Source organism: Pyxicephalus adspersus, chromosome 3, assembly GCF_032062135.1.
Source record: "Pyxicephalus adspersus chromosome 3, UCB_Pads_2.0, whole genome shotgun sequence".
In the NCBI taxonomy this organism is placed as follows: Eukaryota; Metazoa; Chordata; class Amphibia; order Anura; family Pyxicephalidae; genus Pyxicephalus; species Pyxicephalus adspersus.
The window spans coordinates 117,154,302-117,165,872 of NC_092860.1; the positions used below are offsets into that span (position 1 = coordinate 117,154,302).

The 11,571-nt window shown below is 35.9% G+C and overlaps 1 protein-coding gene across 16 annotated transcripts in view; it reads left to right on the forward strand.

Moving 5' to 3' along the window:
* TENM3 (teneurin transmembrane protein 3) overlaps window positions 1–3,636 on the forward strand; it is a 699,726-nt gene extending 696,090 nt beyond the window's left edge. For 11 of the 16 annotated variants that reach the window (XM_072406089.1, XM_072406092.1, XM_072406097.1 and 8 more), the window contains one exon: window positions 1,795–3,635. In XM_072406089.1, coding sequence (XP_072262190.1) covers window positions 1,795–2,550 — 756 coding nt within the window. In that variant the 3' untranslated portion in view covers window positions 2,551–3,635. Of the gene's footprint in view, window positions 1–1,794 lie in introns of all 16 variants that reach the window. The other 5 variants (XM_072406093.1, XM_072406094.1, XM_072406103.1 and 2 more) reach the window with 2 other exon arrangements.
* The last annotated feature ends 7,935 nt before the right edge of the window (window positions 3,637–11,571 follow it).

Consider the following 11,571-nt stretch of genomic DNA (forward strand, 5'->3'; position numbering starts at 1 on the left):
TGGCGTTAATACTTTGCAGGGCTTTTCATTAGCTCCAGGCTACTAGCACCAGGGACAGAGGGAACTATCCATCAAACTTTGACAATAAAACAAATGTGAACAGTCCCCCGAAACCATGCATTAATTCCGAGTCCTTTAACTCCACAAGAACTGAACAGATCCACAATCACACACAGCATGAGACTTTATGTAAAATATTATTCATCTAAAGGAATACTTTTTCTTATAAAAATTGTAACCAATGAGATTCCACCTTTTATGTTCACTGTATAGTGTGAATAAGTACAAAAAGGAATCTGATGGCTACTGGACAAGTTTTTGTTTCAGATTCTTTGTCAGAAAGAGGTTATTGATTTTTGTTTTAAACTGTTTGCTGTCATCCAAAAAAAACCTTCACTATTTTTGGGAAACTGATACCGCTGTTGTACACGTACATGAACAGTGAATCTCATAGCGCCACATTCACATATCTGCATTTTTGTGGTGAACATGGTCAATTTAGATGAGTTTTCCTATGTATTGTGCTTGTCTGAAAATAAGAGGCAAATAGGCATCAAGCAGGTTTGGACTTTTTAACACAGAAGGATTCATGTAGCTTTACAGTCTTTTCTACTGCATAATGAAACCGGTAAATATACAGTGATCGAATCATTTACCAGGTGGTAATAAATCCAATTATAATATAAGGCCCCTCATGAAAATGAAGAGCAATGTAATTTAGCCTGCTGTTTACTCTGGTAACCCATTGTGCTGTGGGAATCCTTAGTTGTGTATGATGTTTTTGTAATGTACAAAAACTGGAAAAACAAATATAAAACCTTGTCTGGAAAAAAATGATACTCCCTGATAATGGTAAACCCTTTAAAAAAAACTTAAATATAAATGTACTCAAAACCTTTATAGCTTCCCTTCAAGAGCAGTATTTCTAATCTTAATTTTGGTTTATACAGATTATTATTTTTTTCTGTAGTATATTATCCATGGGTACAGTTACAGACAAGTAAATTGTCAAAATGTCTGATCACCCAGCATCTTCCACAATATAAACATTACACACATCACATACAAGAAAATAAAGAAAAAGTAGAGATAGAAAAGTAGCATGGAATTGCAGCATTAAAAGTATAAAGGCTGCATTTTCTTTCCAGCATTTGTATTATTACACTATATGGTAATTGGTTAACTTACCTGAGATGATAAGCTTGTGCTAAGAAAAACTCCTTGTGATGTGTCATCTGCTTTTTCCTTGTTGGAGTTACTGGACTGTATTATCCTGATCTCTAAGCTATGCCACAGGTAAACACAATGTAGTGTATACAATGAGCTGTAGGATTGTCAAAAAACCATCTTGGTCGTCAGTCCAGTTCATTTATTTATTTATTTATTGAATGCTGCCTTACATTTCACTGAACTTTTTCCCTAAAGCCCAGCCAATAATTGAAGGTTCTGTAAATAAGAAGCAGTTTGGTAATATACTGATAAACATATATATACATATGTATACTTAATATACCAATATTTTTTTTTTTAACTGATTTAAGAAAATGTATTTGTCTTTCTTGATGTTGATTTTAACTTACAAAGATTAATGTCAAACACTATGATAGACAGAAAATGATAAAAGGTTTGAAGTGTCAAATGACTCAATCCTATTGACTATTAATAAAAGTCCACAAGAAAGTGACAGCTTATTGTGACTTTGAACAAGAAAATACATGTCCAAAATGCAAAACATTTGTATTACTTTATGAATTTAAATGTATTTTTTAATAAATAAACTGTTTTCTTTTCCAGCCTATTTCTGGAGTGCAGCAACAAGTGTTAAGACAAGCAAAATCTTTCTTGGCTTTGGGGAAAATTCCAGAGATTCACATAAGCAGAAATAAGGCCAGAGAGGAGAAATCCTGGCTGTGGTTTGCCACAGTGAAGTCACTCATCGGGAAAGGGGTCATGCTGGCCGTTAATGAAGGCAAAGTCATTACTAATGTGCTCAATATTGCTAATGAGGACTGCATCAAGGTTGCAGCAGTATTAAATAATGCCTTTTACCTGGAAAATCTTCATTTTACCATTGAAGGGAGGGATACCCACTACTTCATCAAAACCATCACCCCTGAAAGTGATCTTGGCACCCTGAGGTTGACCAGTGGACGTAAAGCCTTGGAGAATGGCATCAATGTAACAGTGTCCCAGTCCACCACAGTTGTGAATGGGAGAACTCGCAGATTTGCAGATGTGGAAATGCAGTACGGGGCTCTTGCCTTGCATGTACGCTACGGCATGACGCTTGATGAGGAGAAAGCGCGAATCCTGGAGCAAGCAAGACAAAGAGCTCTCTCCCATGCCTGGGCCAGGGAACAGCAGAGGGTGAGAGATGGGGAAGAGGGTGCTAGGTTGTGGACTGAAGGAGACAAAAGACAAATTCTTAGTGCTGGGAAAGTACAAGGATATGATGGGTACTATGTACTCTCTGTGGAGCAATACCCTGAGTTAGCAGACAGCTCTTACAATATACAGTTTCTCAGACAAAGCGAGATTGGAAAAAGGTAACACACTGGCCTTGCAGAGGCTGCCAAAGAGACATAACACATGTGCTTCCTCTGAAAGGGAGACGGAAACTGTTTTGCTGCATAGCGATTTGAGCCTACGCTACACTCTGGCTCAAATATCCTCTCTGTAGCACAATCTGTACTGGACTCTATCAGAAAATAAGTAAAAAAGAAGAGCCTTCCTGGGGAATGGAAACCTGCTATTGGCAAACCCCTTTGTTTTTATGAATGACCTTAAAGGTGATCTGCTTTAAGATAATATGTTTACATATGCATATCACTGCACTTGGACTGGAGAGTAAAGCCTATAGATTTTGCATTAGGCTGTATGTACGTTCATCCAGACACTGTATCTAAAACTCAAATTATGTGTACAGTGTTTCTGAATATTATTGAAATGTCGACCTCTGCTTACAAAGAGTAGTTTCTCGATTCTCTCTCTTTCTCTCTGCATAGGATGTGCTATATATCAATGTTAATTTTGAAACGTGGAGCAAAATTACTGTTTATAGACAATTCAACCGCTTTTAACGTGCTGCTTTCTACAAAAAAATGAAAAAAAAAACAAGGACATTAATTGGCACAAGTGACTTACGCTACCATGTGACTTTACATACAGATTTTACAATGCTGACATGGTCTGCCTTGAAAAAAAAAACTATTGCAAGTAGAATTATCTTAAAGTTTGAGCAAAGGAATCTGTTTTCCTTTTTCTTCCTTTTTTTCCTTTTTTTTTTTTTTTTTTGTAAATTATGTGAAACAAGTTGTTTATGGATTTTTATAGGAATTACAATTTACTGTACATCAAATATTAGTCTCAGAGGAGTTAATTTATGTAAAAGTGTTTCAGAAAGTTTATATATAAAATAAAAATGATTAAAAAAATACACGTAAAAGCCTTTTATTTATGGAAAGATATTTGTAACCAATTATGAAATGTAATAGATAAATGAACCTACATTCTTGTAGAAAGCAATATTTTATCATTATATTATTTGATTTACAATATTCTTAACTGAAGTTTTAAAGGAGGAGAAAAAAATCATATTACAGATATAAATTGCACTTCAGTAAAAAAATATATATGGAGTATAAACAATAACAATCTATGCAGAATGAATGGTGGGGGAGAATAAAACTGAAGGAAGAGAAGGAAAATGGGGACGAAGTAGAAGCACATTTGTAGAAGGTACAGGCAAAATGGCGGGAGAGCTTCATACCAGGTGATAAATGATTATACTCTATAAGTTTTCCTTAGGGAATCTGACATTCCCTCAAACATTCCCTGGTGGGAATCAATGCCGTTGAAACACATGGAGCTGGATGATTTCCACAAGGGAATGTTTAGAGGCCTATCTGCTTTCCTGTTTTAGAAATAGAGCCCTTTATGTATTATTTAAGCAACTTGATCACTGATAATAAATATAAAAATTATATTTATGATATATATATATAATCTTATATACAATATATATCAATTAAAAAGAGAGACAGTTATGTTGAGATGAATTTTTTGAAGTCAATCTCATCTGTAAGGTAAAGAAAAGGAACTTCAAGCAAGTTGATATACTTTAGAAGGAAGTTACCTGTAGGTCAAATGCCTTTCAGTCTCTTACTGATGTCAAATGTAGGCTGCAAGCAAGCTGCATTTTCCTATCAAGGCTCTTATTCTGCCCAAAAGGGAGCTGCTGCCACAATTTCTAATATAGGTTTCCAGAATTTACAAGATTTTTTATACAGGTTTGAAGTGTGATAAATTTCTTTTCAGAGACATTTTACTACACCGCACAAGAGCAGAATTTATATATGTCAAATGGCAATGGAGCACCACTTACCAAATCATGGCATGTATATTAAAGTATATTATTTTTTCTAGCTGCTGATAATCATTTTTCCAAATAGTATTACCATGGAACTAGAATTCTGACATTGCAGGCAAGTTATGATTACAAATGTTTTAAATTCTGCCCTTGCTTATAAAATGCAGTATAGGCTTTTCACCAAAATTTTCAAGTGTATGTCCAGCCAGTTCTTTCTTAGTTTTAAACATAATAAGTAAGTGTTAGAACCCATGTTTATACTGCTCTTTGGGAACCTGTCTTCTTCCTATCCTGCTGGCAACATTTTATGAACAGGAAGTAAAAGTAAGTCCTAAAAATGCTTTTTTTAGTAGAGTAGTCTATATACTTTATTTTTTCTGGCTGTGTACATATCATAAATTTACCACTGTGGGCCAGGTAAGGGTCATTTCAGAACCATAGTGAGCCACAGTATTCTGCTGCGGGTTTCGGTCCCATCTGTTCCCGTTCAAGTGAATTGGAGGGGTTGGGACCACCATTTTTAGAACAAGGCTGTGGCAAATCATGCTGCAGTTTCCAAATGTGTCAAGTCACTTTTGGCTGCTCATTTGCTATTGCAAATGTGAAAGCACTAATTCTTTCCAGCATATCCCCAGATAGCTGGTGTAAAAGGACTCTAAATATCTCCATCCCCAGATAGTAAAAACCCAGACCCAGTTATCATTCATTCTCACTCTTATTCAAAAGATTTTTGAATTTGAAGGTGCACAATATTGTTATATCGGGAGCACTACCACAATCATGCTATATTTTCCAGCTAAAATAAATGTATTTTTTAAATACTGAATATGGGATGCATCAGGCACATGTGAAGATTTATTGAACAGTGTTCTGAAGGAGTGTGCTGATTGAGGTTTCACAGTCTGGTGATCGTACAGGTTGACTTTGACCTATGTCCTAGAGAATTTTACATCAGCACCATTTTTAGGAAATAGTATATTCATACCCATGATATAGTGGAATAATAGCTATGGAGACAAGTTGCATTATCTCAAACTAGGAAATGTAAAGCTTACTGCAGTGTTTCTCAATTTTTTTTAACATGGGGGACCTTTAAAATAACTTTCAGGTCTTCAGGGATCACCTGCTATAGCTATTATATTCATAGGTTACAATATATTAGTGTGGTGGTCAGTGGGAACAATTCCTCTTATGTTGCTGACCAATGGGAAAAATGTAATCCTTGCAGATAACCAAAAATATTGTTGGTGTCACTTAAACTGACCTGAGAGGTCACAAACTGCTCATTGCTCAATGAACCCCTAGCAACCTCTGGAGGAACCCTGGTTGATAAGCACTGGCTTAATGTAATTGATGTTACTGTGCCATCTACTCACATTGTACAATAGAAAAATGCTCTAATTATAAAAGACTAGGAAGGTCAGGAAAGACAGTACCCTGGGGTTAAAAGATGTGGGCAGAAATAATTGTTATGGCACTAAAAAAGGTTTAAAACCTGAGGCCTATAAACAATAAGGACTGCCAATTCTGGTATGTTTTTTCAGCTTCTTTATATTTGAATGGGTTTAGTTGTGCATGAAGTTCACTTTAAAAGGCAAAGAATGGTTCTTTAGTTTAGCTAAAATCCAATAATGCCAATTGCTACAGTAGGCAGACAGAACATGCTGTTATTGATTCCTATTCTGATGCCTGAAATATAGTCAAAGTTTTCCAAACACTGGAGGCCATCTTTAAACTGCTCACACGCAGGTAGTTGTAGTCTGTGTTTTTCTTCATGTTCTTTTTTTGTAGATTTGTAGGACAGAACGACAGTAATACCATCCTATCCCCACATAGATTCCTAGATTCCTCTATGATTCCTCTATATTCCCATGTCTTCCAGGACTTTTACAATGACTGTTTGTAAATGCTTGTAGGATTTCTTATTTTATACAGTATTTTTAGTTTGGAGAACCTGACATGTGCCAAATTAAATATTATTTAAAAACAAAATCAATTTTAAAAATAACTTTGTAGAAAAAATATTATGTACAGTGAGAATATTGAATGAATATCTCTTAAAATGAAATTGAATTGTGTATGTTTTATAGATAATGGGGTTTACTCTTTAAAACTAGAGAGATGAAGAGCATGACCTGTGGCAAAGAACAAGAATTTTTGTTTACACGTTTCCTAAAAAAAAAAATTTAAACCTGGTATTATGCTCTGGGGCACATTCTTATTTAGTGTTCTTTTTCCTTTGTCCATTTACAACCTACGTTCAATAAGTTTTTTAAAACCTATGTCTTTTATTTATTTTAAATTGGATGCTTTAAAACAACCATGGTAGCTGTTTCTTGACCTCTGTACTCTTGTTTGTGTATCATTGTGGAAGTTTTAAAGGCAGAGGTGTATCTAGGGGATGATAAAACTGACCTGTTTCAGGGGTGCAAGCCTAGGGGAGCATTGTGTGCAGAAATGGACTTCTTTCCAAAGGCACAGGTAAGATACACTAAGGTAGAAATATTTGTCCACTTTTTCTTTACAGAATAAAATGGATTAAAAATAGTACTTACCTATTGTCCAGTAACCAAAAGTCTCCCTCAACATCTTTGACCCAAGCTGACCCACGGCACGCTCCTGTGTTCTTCTCACGCTTGCAATGAATGTTTGTTAACCACGTTTCATAATTTGACACAACGTATCTAAATTGCAATTACAAATGACTCTTTTGTGCTGACATGTCCTCATTAAATTGTTTAGTAGAGATCTTTACAGTGATAGTAAGAGAAGAGTTTTAATTATGTCAGTGCACAGAATTATTAACACAGGACAGCAGCTGTCCACTTTATTCACTCTAGTTTACAGAACAATTACATTGATTGAACCATGAACTGACCAAGAATAGATACTACAATAGCTAATCTTTCCTTCTAAAACTAGTTCCCTGGCTGTCATGCCTTTCCAGCACTTCCCAAGTCATCGACATGGAACAGATGTGCAGATTAAGCATTTTAACTTCGCTCTGAACTTTACACATGTAGCGGAAGACCAGATGCAGTCAGACAACTAGTATTTTCCAAAAAAAGTCAACAATGGCATTTGAATTTCTTTTGATGTGTTTTTTTATGTTTTATAACTATTTTTATTATTGTCTATGGAAGAGTGTACAATAATATTTTATTCTGCTCCTCCAAGCCACAAAGGACATTTTTCTTCACTCACTAATGACTCATAATCTTCTTTCCGCACATTCCCAAACTTTTTTAGGGTTGTTCCTGCTGACTAGAATTTCCTCCCACATACCTAGAGGCGTGCTCCTACTGTCAACAATTTTAAAGGTCCTCAAAACTCACCCACCTTCAAACACATCTAGATCATCCTGTCTCTCCTATCCATTACTAATTAGTCACATTCCCATTTTCCCTACCTACTGTATACTTTGCTCCCTCCCTTAGATTGTAAACTGGAGTCTCTTCTCCTGCATCATTCTTTGTATATGTGTAACCAGGTTTGTTATATGCGTACATCTCTCTGTAATATTTTTGTGCTTTATGAATTAGAATAATAATAATGACAACAAAAATAAATGTAATTTATAATGTCAGTTTTCATACTGAAATTCATAGCTACTTCCTAAACAGTTTCTGTATTGGAGCATGAACATGCAAATATTCGGTAGCAGAGTACCTAAAACTTATGAAGGAATTTTAGTTTTGGGACTGATGTGCTCTGCATTAGTGTGTTTTAGCAAGCAACAGCAGAAAATAGTAATGGTTCCCATATTTTGGAAATCCTGTATGCCATTAATATACCATTGTATATGCAATAAATTTGTTCCTGAGTACAGGTTTCCTTTACACAATACCTTGTATGTTTTCTGTAGCAGCTGTCTATCCAACATGCGTGTATTTTCCAGATGTTTACACACAATCACAGGTGAAATGTATCCACTACTTTTAAGCAGTTAGCACAGCTACAGTATGTTTCTGATCAAAAATCAGGAAAATGTTCCTTTTAGATGACCACCATGAACGAGGACCAAGAAACACTTCTGTACAGCCAATATGAAAATGATATGATGCTGCATGAGTCATTTGAAAAGAGTGCCAACATAAGTTGTGGTATGTTACTGTGCTATTTAGTCCCCTGATTTGCATTCTTTGCAAGTTAATAATGTCGCAAAGTGGTGATTGTCCTAAACTGGCTTGTTTTAAGTTATCAGTTCCTCTCTTTTGTATGTATATATTATATAGTGAGCAAACGTTTTGCTCCTACATCCATTTGAAGGATTTAAAGTGGTAAAGAAGAGTTTGACAGAAGACCCTGTAAAACACACAATGATTGCTTTACAAATAGTTACAAAATAAACACATGACATGATCTAATCTGGAAAGAACTGATCACACATTTTAGTGTAGGAAAAAGTGGGCTTGACACTATTATAAATAGAAGCATGGAAAAAAATCATAATTAGTAGATGTGATTTACTCATTTATTATTATTCACTTTTGTGTATAGCTTAGGAAAACCAAGAAATATTTAAATATTTATTTTGCTGAGTTGTACATTTGTGCAGATATACAGATTTGCATACGGTCGAAGAGTTATCAGCGCACATAGTAAGAGATTTTGTAAGAATGAAAAGGCCATTCTTCATAATCTTAAAGGTAATATGTATCTAAACCCAAAAACAACAAAAGTCATTGTCATTGTAGCATACTGGTTCTATAATGAGATGCCTTATTTTTTAGGCATTCCCTCAATATTTTTACCCAGGATTCCTATGAATACCACACTTCCTGTCTCTGGGTGGCTTTACTGTACGAGGGCATGTGGAAGGGGGATTGATGGTTTAAAGAAGAAAAACAACATTGTTTTTTCTTTCTGTTCATCTTGGTATGATCAACAGGCATATTCTGTGCAGATGTTCTTAGCATGAAAAAAAACTTAGCTTTAGTATATTAGCTTTAGTAAGCTGCAATCAGTGTTTCTGGCCATACATTCTGAGAATATTGCTTTGAAACATACCATGACTTTAAAATATATTATAGTACAGGAATGATGGCCTCTTAAACATATTGCATACTTAATTAGTATCCTTCTAAATTTTAAGGATTCTAAAGTTTTGTGAATGAATCAGTGACTTAACAGCCAGATAGTTTGTGTAATATTTGTGCCAATATTAAAGGAGTGACTTGGCAACCTAGTTTCACCCATTGTCACTTCAAACTTTATACATATCTCCCCTCCTATCGTATGTTACTTCCCCCACCTCCTAGATTGTAAGCTTTTTGGGGCAGGGTCCTCTCCTCCTGTGTCACTGTCTGCATTTGTCTGTCGTTTGCAACCCCTATTTAATGTACAGGGCTGCATAATATGTTGGCGATATATAAATCCTGTTCAATAATAACAACAAACTGGCTCAACATGGCTGATTGCCAGTAAACACTGCTCTGCACACTTGCTGATTGTGGCAGAAGGTCATCACCCACCAAGTATAGTTCCTCTTCAGTTAGCACCTACCAGATTGTCCTTTAGTGTTTGGTAAAGCTCGGTAAGGATGTCAGAATGAGCAGTACTTTGAGAAACTATATCTGTTACAAGTAGTTCTGTATGTTGTAAAAAAGTAATATATTGATTCTGCAAAAAACAGAATATGCACAGATACGCTAGAGGGGCCTTTATTTTATCTCAAGAACTGGACAGTGTGGGTCAAGGATGAGAGTTTTTAAAATAGTACATACTGCTCCACTTATCTGCTCTGTAGGCGGTAGCCCTTTAAAGTAACAGTATGTAAGAAGCGGACTACAAATAAATACCAATTGATGGGACTGACATATCATCTGAGAGCATTTTATACATCAGTTTTGTGTTAAAACTGTTTCCACTATTACATTTATATCAAAAAAGCCATTTAATTAATAGCAAGTGCTGATTAGTATAGCAATGAGCGACACCGCCTTCTCTCGCTGGCCAGATTACAAGACTTTACTTAGTGCTCTCTCAGGAAGTCCTATAACTGTAAGCCAGTCCACCAACTGCTTGTGACTCATTTGTTTATTAAATGTTCTTGGCCATGCTTCCAGTTTACCAGCATAGTCCATTTTCATGTGTGCAACCTTGATCCCTGCCAAAGAACAAAATAGATATATGTGGTGTAACCCTCTCTCTAAAGCCTCTTTTTTTGATAACTTGTTTTGTTATCTGGATTTTGGAAAACTTCCTGCAGCCATGAAATTGCTACACTGCTTTTATGATTTAATGGAAACGTAGGAGAGGCGAGAGAAAAGCCTTGTCTTTTTCAATCCCATGCTCTGGTATCACATTTGTTGAGGAGCAATGCACCATGTCGCCTGAAAATAGCACAGCAAATGCTTCCTTCGTGTGCCATAAAATCCTAAGATTTCCTTGTGTTCTCCAGTGTTATTGTCATTATATTCGGCACACAATACTGGTACAGCCGCTCCAGCAATGCTAAGCGGATTAACTGCTGAAATACTGGGACAAACTTTAATATAAGGCATGATGCTTTTCTATAGATCAGGGGATCTGGTAAGTAAAAACATCATTTCCCACTTTACTCATATTGGTCAGCTATGTGAAAAAAAGTGTTATGATATACAGTCTCTAGAAAAACATTACAACTCAGAATCACTCTACAAGCACGAGGCCTCTTGGTTTATAGTAAGCCTGGAAATCTCAGGGACAGTCTCAGTGGACCCATATCAGGTAGGCCTGGGCTTGTGGACTGTCCACATAAGCCAATACCTAAGCTCATAAAACTGACTGCTGCTATACAAACAAGATTTATTGCTTACAAGGCTGCTTGTTTTAGAGACCCCTGACCTTGACTCAAGCTACTGGTTTGGTTTTAAGGTGAAGTGGCCATCACATTTTCACTTATGGGAGTCTCTCAATGTCTTTTCTAGTCCTGCTCTGTTCTCCTTGTGTGTGTTTGTGGGGGGTGGGGGGGCATACCTATAAAATAGCATATATGAGCAAACATTTTCTAAAGGTGAATAAGTTTTATAAATATGTAAATCCCATAGCTGTGACATTGTCAAGACATTACTGAAAGTGTACTACAATACCTAGGACAGGTAAGTATTGCAGGCTTAGTGCCTCTTTAGCCAGTCTTGTAACTTAGGCATGCATCATACACCCAAAACAAATTTCATCAAAGTACAGAGGGTGTAATAGGCTGCCTAATCCACCAAAAT